We start from the raw sequence: 23,940 nt of genomic DNA, 5'->3' as shown, positions 1-23,940 counted from the left end.
ACCATTCACAATGCAGCATTTACAATTTAAGCCAATCAAAAAGATAGGCGAAAGTGGGCGGAGCTTTCCGCGCTATACTGTATACTGCATGCCTCGCAAAGCGAACAGAGCATGCTCGCTGCATAGCTAGGCGAGACCTAACAAGTGCAACCTAGGATCAGCCTCATAAGTACTACCTCTGGTCCTTTCAAGAACCAAAACAATCAGTTAAGAACTAAGCTGGTTGTTGATCATCTGTCGACAACTACTTTATGTGCGTAAGACTGGTGAAGCAGGATCAAATGGAAGACTCTGGACCTTATTTATCAAATTGTGTACAGGGTACTCTGTCAAAATGTGGGAGACACCCCGTCCGCAGTATTGAGAGTGCCATTGACTATAATGCACTTGGAGTAGGGCGGATGGCACATCTGCAGTATTTTGGCAGAGTACCCTGTCGGCCAAACTCTAATTAAAGTCCACAGTATCTCGCCCATTCCCTCTCATATAAGTTGTCCCTTAAGACTCAATGCTTGGTTCCACGCTCCTTAGTCTGCACGTAAAACTTCTGGGTGACTTGCTTCACGGCTCGGGCATTCCCCACCACAGGTGTGTCATCAGTGGCTAGTAGTACTTGAAAGTCTCCTCTTCTGCTGAAATGCCCTAAATCTGGAGAATATTCACATGTTGATGACTGTAAATGTACAATGATACTTGTATAACGCACTACTCACCCGCAAGGGTCTCAAGGCACTTGTACGAATACCCGCTGTGGAACCCATCCTGGCTTTCCCTGTGAGGCGTCCACTCCTGGGCACCCCCAAGGTGGAGGCCAGGCACCGTTTAGCATTGTGGGGGCCGTTGTGGAGATTAAGCAAGCTATTGCCCAGAGTTGCAGAGTGGGACTCCATGATTGGAATAGGCACCGAGGCGAGAATTATCGGGTCAGTGGAATTTTGAGCCCAAGACCCGCCAGGGCGGGGAATTGAACCCTGGTCCCGGGCCAGACCTCTGCATCAGGGTCTGCCGCTCTAACCATTGAGCCACACTTCTCCACTGACTAAACTGCTTTGAAAGCTTAAGCCTCTTCTTCCATGTCCTAACTGCAAATATCCATTTCCATCAAGGGCAGAAGTGCACCATTTTCGAATGCATGGCCAACATTGTCGCTTGCACCAAATCCCGAGTACCATCCTTGACAAGAAGCTCAATCTCAACTCCTACTTAAATAAGCTGGCCAAGAATGCCCAGTTCCATCCTCGGCTTCTGAAATGGATAGAATTGTACATCTCTGAAAAGGATCTTAAATCGACAGTTCAATCTTTGGTAATGTAGAGGTTGGACCTTGATATTCACAAGATGCATCTTGCCCTTCTCAAGGCTGCAGTACTTGATAAGGCCCATCTAGTATATATTTGGGGAGAGGGGTGAGTGGGAACACCAGGTAACAAAAAGGAACAATGGAAACGTTATTTTTGTGCAGTGGGACCGTGTAAAGAGTGTTAAATAGCAGGGGGCTGACAAAAGGGGAACCACCCCCGCCCTTGAATATGAAGCACAATGGAAACCGTACCAATAACGTAAACTATAATTAAAAATAATGGACACTATTAAGTAACAAAATCTATATAGATAACATTGACATGCATGTTAAACAGAAACTTTTCAGTACAACTAAGTTACAACAACCTATATGTAGTGTACTTTACGACTAGGAACATTATCACATAGTTACCTCCTACCGGTATTTCCTTTAAAGAAACCTAAAACGCTTCGTTCTTGAGAGACCTTCCCTATTTTACCATTTTATTAGCTGAATCTTATGCCCATTATCAACGGGGTGCAGTTTGCTTCTAGTATCCCTTTAATTGCTGCTCTACACTGTATAAATTTCACTCTAGCAGACCGTTATAATGTGTAACTGATGTTATTTACCCGTCTGCTGTGATTATTAAAGAACAGTTAGCTACAGACTGCTGTATTAATATTATACCATGATTATCTTAATTGTAAAACACCCTGATGCCCTCTCGTAAGCACTAAATAAAACTCTATATAAGTAAACAAAGGCTATGTCTATAATTCAGTCTAACAAAAAGATTCTACCACTAACAATATATCCTTCCTTGTTTGGAAAAGTATAATGTTGGTGGTGGGAAAAGGAGTTGTGCCCAAGAGTTGTCCTGGGAAACATTAGATGTTTTTTAAATACCCCTTACACACAAAAAATTCATTCCGTGTCATGCTACATCATAGGGGTCTTTCTGTCCCTCTATGGGACGGGCGTACTGCGACCAACGGCAATACGGGAGCACTTAATTAAGTGAAAAACTATGCGTTGTGCAGAGGCGGGAGTGGTAGGGTCAGGAAAATGAGTGGTGCAAAATTAAAAGTTACCTGGCTAGTGGAAAAAATTAATTTTACTGTCTTCCCTAGCTGGAAAAATTTAAAATGGGGAGACGTAGGGGGTATACTTTTATGAGTTGCCTCCTACTTCGTCAACATGTTTCAAAAGCCATCCCCCTGGCCTTCTCCTCAGGACCTTGCATGATCCCTACTCCACTCACACATTAATTATGTGTAATTCGTGTGCCTAATAATATTCAGCCACAATTCATGCTAAAATAAGCATGCAAAAAATCATACCCAGTCAGTATCTCTTATAACCTGTAATGAAATAAAAAAGAGGAAACAGTAATACACTGTATAAAACACATCATCATCATGTGGAAAAGAAAGTTGGCGGTAAATACCACCGTGATCTATTTTTCTCTCAAATGTATCGAGGTGCACCATACTCATTCTTTAGACTGGGTGCTGTGCTGCCCAATGATGATTCTCTAGTCACTTCGTACGTTGTTTAAAGACACTTTAAAACACACACACATGTATATACACAAAAAGACCAAGCATCTCCGTAGGTCGCAGCACGCCCTGGCCCGTAGAGAGACGGGGAGACCCCTATGATGAAGCATGACACTGAATTAATTTTTAGTGTGTGAGGGATGTGTGAGGGGGGTATTTAAAAACCATCTGGTGTTTCCCAGGACAACTCTTGGGCACAATTCCTTTTCCCACCACCCTCACCCCTCTTCACTCCCTTTTTGACTTTTTGTTTATTATTGACAGTGTGCAGCTGTGGGAGTTTAAACAAATTCTCCATAGGCAGAGGTAAACACGTGAATACATATCCTCTTCCTTCAAGTCACTTTTTTACTCTGTACCTCACGGCTGTGACACAGAGACATACACTTATACACACAAAAAATGGCAGAAAACACAGGACTCACTTTTTCCGAGGAGGAAGTGGAGAGCATCATAGCATCCTTAAATGCCTTCGAAGGGCTGAATACACCAGAACCCACCCCCAATAATAACGACTGGGACGAGATAGCACAATTGAGACGAACTCAAATAAAACCAGCTCTCCATGGCCTCTTAATGACCGAGTATCTGAAGGCGAACGCAGCTCCACAGGGACTCATAGAAATGAGCCATTTATCTTCCAGCAAGACAAGACCTTCAAGAAAGACTGGTCCTTAATATCATGGCACTGCACCAGTCATTGGCTGGTGCTAATAATGAAAAAACTGCCAGCATACTTGCACAGGAATTGAAAATTGAAATTCAAGAAATAGAAGTCTGTTTGAAGAGCTATGAATCCCCTAGTGCCTTCAAAAAACACCTGGATGAATTGAATAAAACATTGAATGAGTTTGAAGTGTCATTGAAACAGAACAAGTATAACAAATTAAACAAGCATTTGCAATGCAATAGGTCTCGCATTTATGCGAGTTTGAGCTATTGGCATTGTAAATGACAATGCCTTTTATTTATGTTTTGGTTTTTAAAACATAAATAAAAGGCATGGTCTATTACAATGCCAATAGCTTAAACTCGCGTGAATGCAAGACCTATTGCATTGCAAATGCTTGTTCTCTATGACCTGGGTTAAGTGTTGACCGCATAGGTTCTAAAAGTAAATGAACAAAGAAAAGGTGTAATAAAGACACCAAAACCACTCTACTTGTCAAAGTGTTTTTTTTAATGCATTAATCTAAAACGCACGCCCAAACACATTTTCTGTTCCACCGGATCATATGTACAAGCACTCTTACCAATGGTGTCTGTACATATGTTTATCATTTGCAGACGGCGCTTGCTATAATTACATCATTTAGAATTAGTCATTCATTACATCTTGCTGGCGTGCTTTACTGACGTTGATGATGATTAGTTCCCCCTTGCAAACCTACATAGGAATTATCATGATTTCTAATCTCTCTTCGTCCTGATGATGTCGACCCTTATATAACTAATTTTATGGGGTTGAAATGTCGACAAGATACATGATTCAGTGTTGTTCAACAGCAATTGTGTCCATATCAGTCAGAAGTTTTGTAGATATGTTTTTTGTATAGCACTTGCACACTTTAAATTCACCTATTTCACTTTTACTGTGAAGTGGTATATTTGGGAGCACCATATTACCATAAAGTGTATGGAAAGAAAACTTTAACTTTATTGTTCTTAAACTAACTGCATACATTTGATTTGATTATTGTTTAAACCAATCTATTGATGGTTATGTATGGTGGCCAATGAAGTTTAGGCTCACACTTCCTCCTAAGGGACCATTGATGTATTTATACACTGATCAATACAACAATTACATCTCAAAATGAATGACGGGTCACAAACTAATCTCTGTAGAACAGTTTGTGACCTGTGCTAAGTGCATCAAGCCCACTGTTTTTGTCTAGGCAGGGGACAGTCGATTGGTTGCTTCCATATGTATATTCGAGATGGTATGACAGAATACAGACACCAAAAATATCATGCTACAAACCTATCATAGCCAGAATATCGATTACCAGAATATCATGAAGGTAAGAAGATACAGGTAAGTATAGATTTACTGGTTTTAATTCCACATCAAAGTACCTTGAAGGTATATGTATATTGTCTAGGTATCGATGTGGAGCTAAGTAACTCTATTTACAATGTAAACTTACTTTCTCAATGTTTTTGTAGTTTATATTCAACCCTAATATTTTTATAGCCCGATATTTGGGACTCAATATTCTGGTAATTTACCTTAGATGAAGGATGTCACACTCAGTTGGCCAGTCCGTTCACCACCCACTTCCCAAGGCACAGAAGATTTGAATGTTATTTCATGTCACATTTTTTTGATTTGAAATGTACAGACCGAAAGTACATGGCACTTCCTTCCTTGTAGAAGCTGTTTGTAGTTCATGCTTGGCCTGTGGCTTGCTAGAAGGCGCACAGCTATTGGCACTAGTTAATTTCTTCTGTATCAAGAGCCAGGGTACACTTACCGGACTGAAATGTAAGCAGTGGATGCATAAGTGCCCCCTGAGTTGGTAAGCATTTGCATGTGTGTTTATCACCGCAGCCTGTTCTCTATTACTACTCTGCAAAAAGGATATGTTTTTGCCTTTTATGGGAGAATATCATAGATGTTTTCCCAGGTTTGTGAATACCAGCAAACAAGGATGTTTGTGAGTGCTCCTATATGTTCATGGCATTCCCACCTTAGAAAGTCTACATGAGCACCTCTTTTAAGACTCTGACCACTCAAAATCTGTGTGTAAATCTTTTATAGGTGTAAATCCATGTGTTGTGAATAGCAAAATATAAATTGTAAAAAAACAATGTTTAAAAAAAAAGGCTACAGGTGGTAGTAAGATGAAATCACTAGTGCAAACACCTTTGAGGAAACGCTCGATGAGGGAAATGTTTTGGATTTAAATGTACTATTCACTGTAAGTGCCATAGGGTAACAGACTCTGCCCAAAAGCTAATGTTTCGTATTTCAAAGCAGTATTACCTGGCAAGTAATTACAGCACAAAATCGGCATTTGGAACTTCTTTGAAATGTGCAATCCTTTGTCACAAAGAAATGTGGAGTTATTTTATTTAGAAACCTGTTTGCTCATGCCTACCCGGTATGACGGCAGACGATCGGTTTTTCGGTCTGTTGTGCTGTTTCAGAGCCGTGGAGTAGTCACACTGTAGTATATCGTGCTGAGTTAAAAGCTGCCACGACATAACGCGTTAACACAAATACAAACCTCGATGCATAAAACAAGCGGCCGCGAAAGTAAAAGTAATCGCGGATAAAGCACGGCGCGCGCCCGCGCACATGCACTATGGCACTAGGCTGGCCTGGTAGCACTTTTTGGAGCCCTCTCAATAAGTCTCGCCAGACCAGCGCAAGCGCTGTGTCAGGCGAGGCCTAAAAAGGACACAAGCCATTTCAGTCATTACAGGTATATCCATATACCAGAGAAGATTATGAACCCTAGGCAAGCGTCCAAAAGATGACAACAGATGATGATTCATCAGAGACCAAATCGAGTAGCTCAGATTCCAGCCGTGGGAAAAGTCCAAGATTACAGGGGGCAAGAAGTTACAACAGGCGCCCAACATACCATGGACCAAGAGGTTGGGGCCATTATCAGGGCCCACCTATGTATCCAACACACACCTTTGCCCCCTCTCCCCCTTTGAACATCTCCAAGGAGCATACATACCACCCTTGGAACTACCCTCCCCAAGATTTCCCCTATTATGAGCAGACTCATTTTTAAGGGTCGTGCAAAAGGAGGAACAAAGGAAGAAACCGGAGAGGAAACAATGTACACTGGACGCCGAGATAGGAGGAGTAAACCAGAGTATCAACAAGGAGCATGACCGGGTCTTCAACAAACAGGAAATGAATCTAGTGGTGAATCTAACAGATTTTACCCTTACAGATGCACAGACCAGGGTTCTAGAAAAAGGACTAGGTTTTGTGCCAACTGCAAATATGGATAAATTCCTTTTGTGTAAAGAAATGAAAGCATTCATGAGGAGACTGACATTGCAAGTCTTCTTCAAAGACGATGAACAAACGGACAAACAAGATGGGGACACGGGTTTAAAACACAAATCAAATTTCACCCCCTCAAACTCAACTTTACCTATTGAACTGCTTACCTTTGAAAAAGCAGTAATGAAAAAACTAGAGGAAATGGACCCTACCACCAATCGAGTTTTTCATAACATCACAAAGGAAGAAAGAGAAGCCATCAGGGAACTGATGAACAATACCAACCTGGTCATAAAACCAGCAGACAAAGGAGGTGCAATTGTGATAGTCAGCTGACCAATATGATCATGAATGCAGATGCCTCTTTCAAGACCAAAGAAATGACGAAATCCTAGACCAGGACCCTACTGAACAAATACGGGTACAGATAGCAAGCATGGTGGAAGAAGCTCGGGCGCATGGATGGATATCCAAAAAGGAACGGGATTTCCTGACCAAACATTCACCAAGGACACCTTATTTTTACACAATCCCGAAGATACATAAAGATCTGAAGTCTCCACCTGGCCGCCCAATAGTTTCAGGAATAGGATCCATTTTAGAACCCGTCTCAAAATTTGCAGACGCCTACCTACAACCCCTCGTACAAAAAACCTAAACATAATTAAAAGATACAAAGAATGACCTGACACTTCTTGAAGAAATGCCTTTTGACCCCCAGCATCAACTATTGATCAGTTGTGATGTGGAGAGTCGGTACACCAGCCTTCCTCACAACGAAACTGTAGTAATCCACTCACTTCAAATAATGAGATTAGAGTAGGTTTACTCAAGAGTAGATAAACATACAGCCACCTTCAGCTTGCACTTCCAATACTGCTTCAAATTAGAATTCTGTCACAGCTGCGATTCTATTACATCACAGCTACCTCAAGCAATTCTACACATTACCACATATCTTCCCCCTGATATAAATAATAAAAACATTTGAAAACATTTGAAGGACATTCCAACATTTGAAGAACATTTACACAATGAAATAAGAAACTACAAATATTATCAAATTATACATGGATCATTTCATAATACTATCGTAACATTTATTACTGAGATTTTTGTAACGTTTTATAAGTGAGATACCTTACACAGATCTCCAACACTCCACCCCTTACCATCATCCAACAAAACGACAGAACCATTTACAGATATCGCCTTGTGGGGTTGAGAGAATTTGCTCTCTCCTTTCTTCACGAACCCAAACCTTCTTATCACGACCCAATCATCTTTCTGAAACATTATCTCCTTAACAGCTTTCCTGTGATCAAACCCTAACTTACCACGCAACTGACTCTCCCGTGCTCTTAACTTCATTCCATCTCTATTCACCCAAACCTGTTTTTTGTCTCTCAGCCACATCGGAGACTACCTGGTTCCCTTCCCTTCAAGGCAATAAAAGGAGAAATACCTGTCACCGAATGAGGCGTAATTCTATGACCCCACTTCATCCTTCTTAACTCATCCCTCAATGACAATCTATTTGCTAGCGAAAGTTGGATGCATTCCATCACAATACGGTTCACTCTCTCCACAAGTCCATTGGCCTGTGGATGAAATAAGGCAACCCTATTATGGGATATCCCAAGGCTACTCAAAAAACTACTCATTTCTGATGATACCAATTGAACACCGTTGTCTGTCACTAGTGTCTTAGGCACGCCTTCTTCCATAAAAAACTTCTTTCAGAAATTTGATTACATTAGCAGTGGTGACTTCACCCATAGACTTACACGTAAACCACTTGCTATGGTAATCTACCAACACTACCAAATAGCGATTACTGCTCCCTAATTTCTTAATTGGACCTAATACATCCAATGCTAATTTTTCCCATGGTCTTTCTGGTAACTCTATATATTTCAAAGGAGGTTGTCTTGTAATTTTTATCTTGTCGCTATTGCCACATGCATGACATTCTTTCACCAAATCCTCCACATCCTTCTCCATTTCTGGCCACCAAAAAGATTCCCTTAATCTCCGCTTAGTCAAACTCCTACCCAGATGTCCTTCATGCACAATTCTTAACAATCTTGATCTCAACAAAGTCGGTGGAACAATTTTATTCCTTCTCAAAACCTTACTTCCTTGTAAGCTTAGTTCTTCCCTTACTGACAAATATTGTTTATGTAATACTGTCTCATCAGAATTATTCCAACTATTAATAATGAATTCTTTAAATTTTTTGTATTCATTATCCGTTTCCATCGCCTCCTTTCATTCATTTTGACTAATGGCAAATTCAGCTTCCACATCAACAACTAAATCATCTAAAATCTCCATACACAAATCGTCCTCAACTGGAATCCTGGAGAGACAATCAGCGATAACATTTCTGTTCCCACGCACATACTCGACAACAAAATTGTAGTCCAAAACAGATAATAACCATCTTGATATTCGAGGAGTCACACTACCATCCAAACCCCGACCACCCTTGAATATGTGAACTAAAGGCTTATGGTCAGTCTTCACAACAAAAGGTATTCCCCACAAGTAAAATCTAAAATGCGCCATCCCCCAACAACACGCAAGTGCCTCTTTTTCTATAGTCGAATAAGACTTCTCTGCACCTTGCAACCTACGAGAAGCAAATCCAATGATTCTTTCATTCCCATCTGATACCTGCAACAAAACAGCTCCAATTCCAACATTGCTTGCATCACTAACCATAATAGACTTCTTCTTAGTATCAAAATGTCCCAATGATGGTGCACTAGAAAGACAAGCTTTCACATCGTCAAACGCCTTTTCACACTCCGAATTCCATTCATACATAACTCCCTTTTTCAATAAAAGCCTCATAGGTTCCACCAAATCTGTGAACTTTGGAATTAATTTTGAGCAGTACTCAGCAAGGCCCAGAAACGATTTCAACTGCTCCTTATTAGTGGGACAATGAGCTTCCCTGACAGCCTTCGCAATACTACTTTTCGGTTTTATTCCTTCAGCAGAAATTTGATGACCAAGATAATTGACTATCCCCAACCTTATTTGGCACTTTTTTTTATTGTTAACCCACACTTGGAGATCCTTTGTAAAACTTCTTCCATAAGCTCATCATGTTCACCAAATGACCTTCCAACAATCATTATATTATCTTGAAAACAGAGTACCCTCTCAATACCTTTGAATATGTTTTGCATTATCCGCTGGAAAACAGCAGAAGCTGATGCCAACCCAAATGGCATCCTACAATATCGAAATGCTCCTAAAGGTGTCACAAATGAAGTTAATGGACGAGACTCAGGATGTAAATTTACCTGATGATAAGCTGAGGACATATCTAACACACTAAAGACATGCCCCCCACCCATCATACTTAACATTTCCCCAATGTGTGGTAGAGGTTGTCTATCTACCCAAATATTCCTATTAAGGTCTCTTAAGTCAATGCATAGCCGAATTTTGTTACCATCCTTCTGTGCGACAACTATTGGAGACAACCATTCAGATGATTCAATCGGTTCGATCACTTTAGCTTCTAACAGCTTGTCTAATTCTTTCTGAAGTGGTTCCTTCATCATGTGAGGTATTGTCCTCACTTTATGCACGATCGGTCTCGCATTACTCTTCAAAATAATGCGATGTGTGAACCCTTTCAACATACCTAAGTTCTCAGTAAATACATGAGAATATTTTTCCATCAACATTTCTCCCCATTTGTTACTTGTATTAACATTGGAAAGTACATTCCCCACATTAGACTCAATGGCCATTACAAGTTCTACAGCGTTTGGATGAAGTCTAATGTTTAAGTCTCTTTGATGCCTCCATTCCAACAAATTCGATCCCTCATCAGTGACCTAGACTCTTCCATAAACACCATTTTTCTTGAAGATGATACTCATCCATTGCATTCCTAAAATGTTGATCTTTGAACCTCCATACCCCACTGCCTTTACATCAGAGGGTAAAAGTTCATTCATTTTTCCATTCAATTTCTCTTGGAATGCTTCCTTTGAAATGAGAGTGAAAAGACTACCAGAGTCCGCTAATAGTCTTACTGTTCCGTTTCCTAGAGTGATCTCGCAATGTGGTTTCTCTAAACTTTCAGTACTTTCTTTCCTTAAATTCATATAATTATCAATGTTTGAAATAATTTCTAGACCACTCTTATCTATTCCTTCTATACTTTGATGTTTATCCAATTCTATTCCATCTATAGTCAAAAACAATTCTTCATTTTCATCTTCCTTTTTCTCTACCTCCTTCACGCTTGTCATTTGCACACCTCCTTTTGGGATGTATGTCGTTACAACGCACACTTTTACAACGCATGCACTTACAACGCATTTTTTACAACGCACAATCCATTACAACGCATGACATTACAACGCAGGACACTACAACGCATTTTTAAAAAATACCTTTACAACGCATTTCCATTACAACGCATACTACCTTTACAACGCATACCATTACAACGCATAATATTAAATTGCATTTAAGGTAAGTATTAGATAGTATAGGGTTAAAAATTACTATTCTAACTCCAGGGGGTGCAACAGTAGGGTAAATGTTGGATAGTATAGGGGTAAAAATTACTATTCTAACTCCAGGGGGTGCAACAGTAGGGTAAGTGTTGGATAGTATAGGGGTAAAAATTACTATTCTAACTCCAGGGGGTGCAACAGTAGGGAAAGTGTTGGATAGTATAGGGGTAAAAATTACTATTCTAACTCCAGGGGGTGCAACAGTAGGGTAAGTGTTGGATAGTATAGGGGTAAAAATTACTATTCTAACTCCAGGGGGTGCAACAGTAGGGTAAGTGTTGGATAGTATAGGGGTAATATTTACTATTCTAACTCCAGGGGGTGCAACAGTAGGGTAAGTGTTGGATAGTATAGGGGTAAAAATTACAATTCTAACTCCAGGGGGTGCAACAGTAGGGAAAGTGTTGGATAGTATAGGGGTAAAAATTACTATTCTAACTCCAGGGGGTGCAACAGTAGGGAAAGTGTTGGATAGTATAGGGGTAAAAATTACTATTCTAACTCCAGGGGGTGCAACAGTAGGGTAAGTGTTGGATAGTATAGGGGTAAAAATTACTATTCTAACTCCAGGGGGTGCAATAGTAGGGTAAGTGTTGGATAGTATAGGGGTAAAAATTACTATATTATGCGTTGTAATGGTATGCGTTGTAATGGTAGTATGCGTTGTAATGGAATGCGTTGTAAAGGTAGTTTTTAAAAATGCGTTGTAGTGTCATGCGTTGTAATGTCATACGTTGTAATGGATTGTGCGTTGTAAAAAATGCGTTGTAAGTGTAGTGCGTTGTAAAAGTTGCGTTGTAAAGGTTGTTCCCCCTCCTTTTGACCTGCAGGCTTTTGCCAAATGACCCCTTTTTCCACAGACTCTGCACGTAGCATTTCTTGCACCGCATGCAAAGCTAGAGCTTACATGCCCTGGACAACCACACCTGTATCAAATTATGGGCCTCCTTTCTCCTGTTTTAACTGAAACATTCCCATAACTTTTGTTTGTCATTTTTTTGAATTCTTTTTTAACATCTTTCACTTCTGCAGATATATCCTTTTCATTTACCACCACTGTATTTTCAGCAATATTCTTTTCTTTATCAATTTCCTTTATCCAGTGATCAGTATCCTCCATAATCCTAGCGATTTGGATAGCTTTCTCCAAAGTAGGGTTCTTTGACAATAATTTTTCTCTTACCCTTCTGTTATTTGTACATCTGACTATCTGGTCTCTTATTAAGGAATCACAAAGAGCTTGGAACTCACATGTTACAGTTAAACCTCGCAAGGATGCCACATATGACACAATACTTTCATCCGCCTTTTGTACTCTGCAAAAGAATTTGTGTCTTTTAAAAATGACATTAATTTTCGGTGTGAAATGTTTTTCCAACATTTGAAGTGACATCTCATATATGTTTACAGGTTGACTATCTCCCATACCTAAAGAAATCTCGGGTAAGTCATCATATATTCTTCTTCCTTCCACTCCCAGATGATGTAAAAGTATTGCTTGTCTCCTTACAGGGCCGTATTTATCTCCCCCTATCGCTAATAAATAAGTGAAAAAAATACTTTTCCACGGTATGGTAGGTTCTCCTGGAACTGGTAAAAATTTTGGAGGTGCTGACATGGATTCGTCTGACATTCTTGCAGCCTAGATTAATAAAGGATTAAATAATAATTTAAAATAAAAACTTAACACAACAGATTAAAATAATTAATTAAAATACTCAATTAAAACAATTGACTAAAATAATTAATATATATCTCTTCAATGAATGTAGTTGGAACTCTCTGATTAGTCTTTCCTCTCTTCCCACAGAAATCCAAAGTAGTCCTTTTTTCCTTTTGCCTAAAGACTAGGATAGTCCTTCCTTTGTTTCAGCTCCATTACACACAGATCCCTCCAGAAGATTCAACATCTCTCAGCTACAAACTTCTACCCAAAGGTACGTTTCATTTACCAACTTATAACATAAACATTAGTAATTGACTCCGTGGGTGAATAGTACACATTTCAATTGTAACCGCTTCGTTCGTAAATGATTGTTTAGTTAGAGAACGCAAATCGCTTTTTAATCAGCGAACGTGAGCTTGTTTACTTTTATAACTGCATGCGTCTACCCACACGCTCAGCGTCCCTCGCGCTAGTGAGCACGAGCATCGTTCGATGCTTCAGCCTACATGTTTACTTTTGGAAACTCAGGCACAGTTGACGTTAACTATGTATATTTTTAAACAGGATCTTTAAACAGGATCTTCCGTTCTCATTTACTTTAGAGAGCACACTCTATCTGTCATCCGCCTCTAAGAATGTCTTAAGCTCTGTTCAGGATGTTGAACAAATACACGCTGATGTTCATTAGCTACGGGCATTAGACAAATACAAACCGCAATCTCCACGTTGAATTTGTTTACTGTTAAACCCGTTTGCATTTAGTTAATATAATTGTCGTAGCAACGCGTATCTGCATTAGACGGTCACAATGAAAGCAGTTCTCTTTGACATAAAAGCTCAAATATTATCTCTTCAATCCACTTAACCAAATATAGAAGCTACTTTCTAATCCGACTTTGAGTCAATTAATAGCTTTGGAAATTGTTGATTGGTGAACCGGTTAGTTTTAAAAGTACAAACAAGTCCAAAATGTTCCTTTAGTCAGCTTCTTCTTAATGAGAGTTATTTTAAAGGAATCCTTAATGAACAGAAGAGAGTTGACTTACAGTTGAATGGAGATGGAAAATAAATCCTTCAATAGCACTAATTTCCAATTAGTGGCGTTCCAGAGGTGAAGGTTGGGCCACTTGTCCTCTGCACAAGATCGCTCATCGCCAAATTTGTAGTAATCCACTCACTTCAAATGATGAGATTAGAGTAGGTTTATTCAAGAGTAGATAAACATACAGCCACCTTCAGCTTGCACTTCCAATACTGGTTCAATTTAGAATTCTGTCACAGCTGTGATTCTATTACATCACAGCTACCTCAAGCAATTCTACACATTACCACAGAAACCTTGACTATCATTTAAGAAGTGCTTTTTGATACAGACTGGGAATACCAGACACCTCGAAATGTCATCATGGAGTGTTGTAATCTGCCTTTGAAGAAGATTTTTTTTTTTAGTACAATAAGACTTTGTACCTCCAGAAACACGGAACCAGCATGGGAAGCACTTATGCTCCTAGCATAGCTGGCCTGTATGTCCACCATCTTGAGAAACAAAAGATCTTAGATACTGACAACTCCTTCCGCAACCATATAATAATATGGAAACGGTATATCAATGATATACTGATCATCTGAGATGGGGATGAAACAACAGCCAAACGTTTCATCGCTTGGTTTAACTATCAGGACGAATTTCTGAAATTCACCAGCACCGTTTCCAAAAAGGAATTAGTCTTCCTCGACCTGAATAAATACCACTAGGAAGGAAAACTTGTGACTACTGGACATTTCAAATCCACCTCTAAAAACTGCTTGTTATCATATCAAAGCTTCAACCCAAGACACCTTTGCGACCATCTCCCCTACGGCCAATTTATACGCCTAAGGAGAAATTGCATGGAAATTACTGACTTCAAACAATAGTCGGAAGATTTGAAACAGAAACTGGAGAAAAGGTTATATCCAAGAAAAGAGATTGAACAGGCCTACAAAAGAGCACGGAATAACTGCAGGGAAAGCCTGTTAGAACCGTTGCCCCCAAAACAAGAAGAAAAACGTCCAATTTGCATTACCACTTTCAATACCAACTCCAACCAGATAACAAAGATTGTCAATAAACACTGGCATATCTTGAAGAACAGTGGAGGAATTAACCTCCCGAAACCAATCTTCTCCCACAGGAGAGGAAAGAGCATCAGAGCATAAGGTGGTGCACACCAGACCACGTAAAAGTGAACCTACGAGACAAACAACATTACTATCACAAATCAAGGAACACCACCCTTGCGGAATGTGCAATGTCTGTAGATTAAAAAGAGCAAAGAAATCTTTTTTCGCAATGGCACTAGGTGGGAGCAGAGAAAATTCACACCATGCAACACCAAGAATGTTGTGTACCTGATCACCTGTCCATGTCTGATGGAGTACATAGGCATGACCACACGTCCAATAAAGACCAAAATAGGGGAGCATAAGAGTAATATCAAGTGCAAGAAGAACACTACAAAAATGGCTTCACACTTTCTAGAAAAAGGACACACACATAATGAAATCTCCTGGACAGTGATTGAACAGGTCCCTAATGAGAGAGAGCTTTTTGAAAAAGAACAGCGGTGGGTGTTCCACTTAAAGACTCATGACACAGGCCTGAATGATGAAATTCCCTGGGGCCAACTATAAATGTCCTTCAGACTCTGTTTTCTCACAAAAAGTTATGAGGAGGGAGATCACTTTACCAGGCCCAATATAGAGGATGTAAAGACTATATTGTATTGATTGGGACACACACAGATCGTTTTCAATGTAGATATTTTTGAATACCGACATATCAAGGAGGAAAAACAAAACAGGAAAGTGAACCACCACAATTGGTCACAATGGCATAAAGGAGGCGGCCATCTTGGGACAGCTAGCGTTCTAGTGTTCTCATAACCATCAGAGCACGTATCTGGGTAATCACACAGTTTACCAAGAGATAGAACCACATATAATTTCCCCTGGTTTGCAATTACAACAGATATAAATCCGGTACCTGCATCAAGTGCAGATTGACATCATTCAAAATAATAAGTCATCACTGAGGCGCGATGAGACAGGAAGTGTGTTAATTTACTTAGTCCGAACAGCACATGATTGGCGACCATTTTGGAGAAGTTACACTCTAGTAGTTGCTTTCCTTTTTAGCGTGCTTTCATTTCCTCGAGGATTTAAATAGACGCCCCGAACGCTCATAGGACGTTCCACGGAGCCACGAGAAGGTATTATCAGGGAGATTGTACAGCTTTGATGACGTGAGTAAAGACTATGGCGGGTCTTTAAAAATAGCCACCTTGTTTTTCGAGCTGAAAAACGACCACCTTAACTAACTAAAATTTTAAATCTCTATCGTTTTTCCTGCAGTGTTTGACTACAGGCGCCCTCCCCTTCCGTGACAGCTCATGAGGCCATAATTTCCTAAAAATAGTGTATGTATATCGAGTGATCGCTAAAACAACTGCGTATAAATGAAAAGACCTATAAAATTCACATCATATCCAGAAAATGCTCTTTAAAAACGCTGGGTCTTTTTGTGTGAGACGTGTGTGTTTTTACGTGTTTTTAACCAACGTACGAAGTGACTAGAGAATCGGCATTGGGCAGCACAGCACCCACTCTAAAGAATGAGTATGGTGCACCTCGATACATTTGAGAGAAAAATATATCACGGTGGTATTTACCGCTAACTTTCTTTTCCACATGATGGTGATATGTTTTATACAGTGCATTACTGTTTCCTTTTTTAATTTTTTATTTCATTGCAGGTTATAAGAGATATTGACTGGGTCTGATTTGTTTGCATGATTATTTTATCATGAATTGTGGCTGAATATTATTAGGCACACGAATGACACATAATTAATGTGTGAGTGGAGTAGGAATCACGCATGGTCCTGAGGAGAAGGCCAGGGGGATGGCTTTTGAAACATGTTGACCAAGTAGGAGGCAACTCATAAAAGTTTACCCCCTACGTCTCCCGATTTTTAATGTCTAGAGCTAGGGAAGGCAATAAAAAAAAGAAATTCAACTAGCCAGGTAACTTTTAATTCTGCACCACTAATTTTCCTGACCCTACCACTCCCACCTCTGCACAACACATAGTTTTTCACTTAATTAAGTGCTCCCGCGTCTCCGTAGGTCGCAGCACGCCCCGTCCCGTAGAGAGACCCCTATGATGAAGCATGACTCTGAATGAATTTTTAGTGTGTGAGGGGTATTTGAAAAACATCTTGTGTTTCCCAGGACAACTCTTGGGCCCAACTCCTTTTCCCACCACCATCAATATAATTTTCCAAACAAGGCAGGATATATTTTTAGTGGTAGAATCTTTTTGTTGAATTGAAGTATCTAGAGGAGGACGATTCTACCCTCACCCCTCTCCACTCCCTTTTTGATTTTTTTTTGTTTATAATTCAGTCTAGCCCACCACTGCCTTGCCTCTGTCCAACAGAACCAGCTAGATGGGGTTCTACTGGACCAGAATTGGATGTTTTAACAGGAATAGAGTAAGTAAAAGTTACCCTTCACTATATTCTAGGATGACAAACTGTGTAAAGGTCCTCTATCCCATGCTTATTCTTTATATGGACCAACTAGAGAAGGATCTCACAACAGATCTCAAAACCCCGTTGACATCATCAAACAAATGAATATTGTAGAGCGCCTAATGTTGGTGATTGTTAGCGATTCAGGATTGGGCAAATACCTGGTTTTACTCTGCACTGGCTGGTCTCTTTAATGCTCGGGAATCTGTTCTTTTTAAATTTAAAGGCTGCCCTTTGGAGAATGATGTCTCCATCCTTGTGACGGTTTATCCCTGGAAGCAACAAAGCTGTGTGGTCTTCTCTTATCGTAGTGAGATTTGTCTTCAGCAGGCTGTGAGTGGTGGCCCAAGATGTGCATTCCACAAGATAGTGTTTCAGGATTTTCTTTTTTTATTTTATTTTTTTATCTGAGAAAGCATGTTGACCAGTGGAGTGCTTTAATGGTTCCCTCCCCTAGTTGTCATGGCCAACACATATTCCACTTTCCCTCTGCTGTCAGGTGACAATATTGTTTGGCTTGAAAGGCAGATCTAAAATACCCAGTGTCCAATCTCCTGGAGCTTAATTTATGTGGGTGGTTGCAAGTGGTGGGCCATGGCACTCGTTTTTGAGAGGAGGATTGGGGGAAGAAATGTGGCATATTTTATAATCTAGACTCAACAGCCTCACTCTTCAGTAGCACTGACGGCACGCTGCTCAGAAAAACACATCACGCACAGAAGTCTCCCCGCCCACTACTTTGTTGTTCTGTTCTAACAATCATCATGATGGAGAAGGGCATATCCCAGGAACCCCAAATAGCCTGAGGTTTCGAAAAGTGATCCTTCAAGATCTATTTGTTGACCATTCCGTAAAGCTGACTAGATTGCTGAGTTCACTGTAGCAGCAGATCCAGTCGTCCTGAAACTAAAATCTCCACAGAGGCGGGCTGTAATATCCTTGTGGTAGTGACTCTGCCTCATTACTCTGGTAGTGCTTCCTGCAACAGCTTTCTAGGATCTGTCTCCCTTGCATCAAAAGTATCTTTTTACCCTTGAACGAGGCCGGTTTCACTCAATAAGCTGTGTGATCTTACTGTATTTATGAATAATGTTGCGCGTGCATGCAACCTCCTCGGTGACAAACAAGTTGTTTCTTGAATTGCATTCCACGTTCTGCGGCGGTTCGCCAGCTGTGTATTTCCCAGCAACAATTCTTTCATGCTGGGGATCTGCAGCTGCCAGACGCCGCGGTCGTGGGTGTTATCAAATTGTGAATAAAGACACATTATTTCAACACGTTGTCTTCACGCCGTATCTTAACAAGCTGCTTACTTCCACTCCACCAGAGGTGCTACAAGCAACAGAAGACAGAAATGTAGCTGTTGACGGTGTCGACCCAGGGTCGCAGTCTCTCACCCCTGGATCCTTCTGGAAACAATAACAATGACCAGGTAGGTCGTGAAAGTGAGGTGATGAGTGGGTGAGTGCATTCTATAGTTGCACATGAGGCTGTTCACCATACCATTGTGTCCGATGCAAGCCATGGTGCTATGGATTTAATAGGTGCAGGGCATGCTCATAATTGGACGAAAGCTCTTCTGGAGACTTAGTGAGGAGAGAATAACTCACCTTGAACAGGGAAGAGGCATATTACAGTGAACAGTAATTGTCAGTCCCTGCACTGGAAAGACCAAGCCCATGAAGGATTTTTTCCCACATTGGCATCTCAGCCCGCTCTCCCTGCAAGCCCTATAGCTGTGGTCCTGGTGCTATATATATATACTGGGGACAAGGGGGTTGCTTACCTATGCCTGCACCTTGCAAAAGGCACACAAAGTAGTTTGGAGTTTTAATACTAACTTATTCCAAAATAAAATAATTTAGGGGTGATGCTTTCCTATCCCTGGAGTATGCCGAAGATGTATGACGCAATCTGGAGCTTATAATCATAACTTGTGTTCCAAAATCGAATAATTCAGTGCATCCCCTATTGTTCAGTAATTACAACATACGTGAAGTATACAAAAGAAAAAGCAATATATTGCAAAGAAATTAAATAGTGAAGTAATACTTCACCAGTTCGACTTTCTGGCTTCCGCCCAGTCATAGGAAAACTGTCCCATGCCTATCAATTTCTATGTAAGAGTTTCCTGATATCCTGTCTCGTGTCTTTGATTTTCCATTCAGGTACAACTCCTTTCGCCTATATACATCACTATTGTTCTTTCCACCAAACCCCCTTTCTGGGACCACTACAGCTCTGGATTTGTGATCTGGCTAAGGGTATCATTTATAACCATACTGTTTTCCAAACTTTCTTTCACTTTATGGAACTAAACATTACCTGCATTCTTCAGATTTTCCCATTACTATTTCTTGAGTAACACTTGGACATACAGCCATGCAAGTGACACTTGCCACTCCTTTACTGGCTGCAATAGGCACTCCCTAGCCCACTCACACTGCGTAGGGTGGTCCACAAGACAGTAGATTATCTAAACCTCCAAACAGCTGACCATTCATATCCCTTTTGCAACATTCGAATGGCCTGTGGCATTTGCAGCTTCAGCTCAGGAAACACAACTGGTTAAAAATACACATCACAGCTGTAGCTGAAACTGCACTGTGTTTTTTGGTGGTAGCGTTCATGGCTACCTCTGCACACTGCTCGAGGAATTGGCTTTTTCGGTATCTTGTGTCTGCGTACCAGATCTCAGTGCTCATTAGAGGCTATTTCTGGTCTGCGTTCTCTCACCAACCTCAGCATTTTGAATTTCTTGTCACTCTTATTTGCTTGCTTTTTAATCAACATCTTTCCTTGTGTATCTTGTGTTGGTCCCTCCCCTTCTTCTGTTTACCCCTCCCATGGTACATAGCCTGTTCAGCATAATTTTGACTGAATGATTTGTATCCTGCTCCTGCTCACATTTAAGGAACTACTTTTTTCTTTTTGTTTGAACATTCTATGACAGTGCATGTGTTTTCTAGCCCCGTCCCTCGCGTGCTACTTCCTTCCCCCAAAGAAATGCCCCTGCATGCTTCGTTTTGCTCTCTCCCTTGTGTGCTTCTCTTTCTCGCACATACTTCTAAGCCCTCACTTCATGCTGTGCTCTCGCTCGTGCCCTGATTTTTCCCTTCTCCCTCCTACCAGGCTTTATTTTTTATTTTATACCCCATGCACTCCCCAACCTGCCCCACCCTTGCTTGTGGACCTTTAATATGTATATATATGTGTGTGTATATTGTTGGAGCGGAAATCTCACGGTAATCTCTCTTTGGAAAGTTTAGGAAATGTGGCACCATCACCTTTGATTACCATCACCCTTGTTTCCGCACAAGGCAATGGATCTTGTCCACCGTTTGACCAGGGAGCTTCTTCATAAACATGGGCAATTATTCAAATGCAAATAAACATTTTAGTCAATAATGAGAGTTGTGAGTATTTTTAAAGGGATTTATTTTGCAATCAAAATTTAAAGTTCTCTTCATTCATTAGTCAGATATCAATCAGGTTACAGAATTGAAAAGAGAAAAATTAAGTTAGTACAAAGCATATTATAATTACCATACAAAGCGTTCCATAAAGAAACAAGTCCGGTTCTATGACAGTGAGGCACACATTATGTCAGTCGGAACTCCTGAAAAGTTCAAGAACAGAAGCAAGAGTGAACTTAGCATGAAGCTAAATCAACAATTAATAATTGCAGAATCTCCCATGAAGAGAAATCAAGTATAGAACAAATAAGCCTTGGCAAAGCTAGTTAATCAAAGTATAAAGCTTGAGGATTTTAAGAAAAGTCACAATGGAACTAAACTTACATCTAATCTGCCTAGGTCTGCCTCCCTTGCGCTATCCATTGAGATCTGCCCTCTCCTTCCCAGCGTCTGTAAATCACATCTGCTATGCTCTGAAACTCCTCTGCAGCCTCCTGTCTCTAAATCTGTCTGTCTGTCTCTCTCAAAGGGCTCTGAACGTGTCCTGAAACTCCTAAATAGGAAGACGTTTATCAAAGAATAATGTTACAGGCATTTGGCTTCTTCTTCCTCCATCTGGAAGCCAGCATTTTCCAAAAGAAAGCCTCCACCCCTAGGCAGATTACATATGTAATTTCTCAGACAGGCAAAGATCCTTCCCACGGCATATTCTGCATTTTATTTAATATAACTTTATCTCCTAACCTTCCTTTAAAAAAAGACATTTTATTTCTAACTAAACAAATAATATGAGCTGCAAAAGAACCTCTTAATTAAGCAAGAAACATAAAACATACTTTTAAAATACGTGTATTTTCTATTCTCTCTAAAGCAAAAAATTAAATGAGGCTTTGTTTAAACATTTCCAGCAACTACAGAGATAAAGCTTCGAGGTCACAGCTGTAAATTATGCCACTGTTCTTCTTCACAAGGAGAGAGAAAAATTCCTTTTCTTATCTCGAAGGCCAACAGAAACTCTGAGAGCAAGAGCTGAATCACGAACTGGTTCTGTTTACTACATTGTAAAATATTGCGCTAATTCTAGAAAAAGTTATATTATACTACTGAACATTTAATATTTTTGAAAGTTGAAATCACATTTCCACAGTGTGAACAAACCTAAACTAAACACATTTAAGTCAAGCTATGAATTAATTGTGCAATGCTTTACATGAGTTGCTAGGTGGAAAGCGTCTGACTAAAACTTGTGAATGTCAAAGGCTCATGTTTTCACTTTGCAGCACCAATGTCTGTGTGTCACCTTTCAAATGCAGTTTCATTTTTGAAGACCAAGGCAGGTTCTCCATTAGTGAAGCTAAATTTGAAAGCACATGTTTTGGCTCTTTCAATCCTCCCTCTGATGATTTAAAATCATCATACCTCTGAGGATTGGTAATCATCACCCCAAGTTCATCCCACATGTGAGATCATTAAAGAACACCCTCATCACCAGTTGAATCAATATATATTTTCTCTAACTAAAATATTGCTACTCGTCTGTGGTGTGTGTAGATGTGGTAATTTCATTAGTAGACCTAATTTCTATGTGGTATGCAAAAGAACCCTACTAAAACTAGTATGCTCAGTATCACTTGTTATTACAAAATTGAACACAAAAATTTTACATCAATTTCTAAGGCAACACAAGTTTTGTCTGTAATCAGATTATTTATAGCCAATCTCAAAAGTTCAGTGTAGAGTTCTGTAAGTAGCTTCTTAGAACGGTTAGTTTTCAGCAGTTCAAATTTCTAAATAGACAATCCTTAAACCTACTCCGTGTTCTTCTAAAATGTTATCCCTCACTCTTCTTTTAGCTTTTTCTCAGACCTAGGTTAGTCTTCTGTAAAATAATTAACTTAAATAATATAGTCGAACAGATCTTTTTTTTTTTCCCAGCTTTTGATAGTTGATCATTGTTTTAACTTTTCTCAGTTCTTTTTGTCTCAAGGTTGAAATCATGGTGGCTTATACATTTCAAATTCTGCATCACACAGTTCATCCATTGTGACGTTCAGTGCTTTTTCCATGCAATATGACCATTCAGTTGCTGAATTACTTCGACAGAGTACAATCGATCTTTTGAGTGCAAATATTTTTTCAGGGGACAACTGCAGACCTTTCGTATACCCCTTTAGCCAGCTTTCCCCTTCCCTCACTCATATTTAGGTCGAGCCTAGTGCAGCGCGCATGCGCTGCTCTGCAAGACTTTATGTAAGGGCTTCAAAAATCTGACCACACGCTCGTGCGTGTGGTTTTATTTTTGTCACAGGCTATTGGCTCTTGCTTGCTTCTTTCTAAGAAAGACAGCACGCAATTTGGCAATAGCCTGTGCATGTCCCACCTTTCTCAACAAATGTAACCGCCCATGGCCTATTGCTTGCGATTACCCGAACGGGCGCCATCTGTTTAGAATTATCGTGCCCAGACACGGGCGTGATAATTCAAAACAGATGGACTGCTGCTTGCTCTCGTGTGCCCTCTTTTTTTTCCCTCGCGGGCTTGGTTAATTTTCGTTCTCCTGCAGGCTCCCCCAGGCTGGAGCTGCCTCCTCCTCCCTCCTGCTTTTTTTAGGTCGAGGTATCGAGAGGGTCTCGAGTTGAGCCAGGAATATAGTTTGGAGCTCGCTCTCCCACTTCTAAATGGGAAACTGCGTGCGAGATCTCACTTAGTGTGCTGTGTGAGCGCCACATATTCGCACATAGTTCTGAACATGTTCACCTCCTAAACAAAATGCCCTGTATGTCTGGCAACCAGCTGCAGCCTGTGACCCTGTTTAAAATTTCACAGTTCACAGGCTGGTGATGGGTGTCGCTATGCATGATCTTGCACGCTCTTGATAAAACACACGAGGTTTCTTGATGTGTGTGCACTAATTATC

At 40.3% G+C, this 23,940-nt stretch overlaps 1 protein-coding gene across 7 annotated transcripts in view; it reads left to right on the top strand.

The window, feature by feature from the left end:
• Window positions 1-23,940, top strand: part of LOC146801344 (CD276 antigen homolog) — a 213,826-nt gene that overhangs the window by 26,610 nt on the left and 163,276 nt on the right. For 3 of the 7 annotated variants that reach the window (XM_085621002.1, XM_085620999.1, XM_085620996.1), the window contains exon 2: window positions 18,935-19,039. In XM_085621002.1, the coding sequence (XP_085477128.1) occupies window positions 19,032-19,039 (8 nt within the window). In that variant the 5' untranslated portion in view covers window positions 18,935-19,031. Of the gene's footprint in view, window positions 1-12,777; window positions 12,811-13,177; window positions 13,305-18,934; window positions 19,040-23,940 lie in introns of all 7 variants that reach the window. The other 4 variants (XM_085621001.1, XM_085620998.1, XM_085621000.1 and 1 more) reach the window with 2 other exon arrangements.

Source organism: Triturus cristatus, chromosome 8 (assembly GCF_964204655.1).
Source record: "Triturus cristatus chromosome 8, aTriCri1.1, whole genome shotgun sequence".
Taxonomy (NCBI): Eukaryota; Metazoa; Chordata; class Amphibia; order Caudata; family Salamandridae; genus Triturus; species Triturus cristatus.
This window is presented reverse-complemented; position numbering and strand designations above follow the sequence as displayed.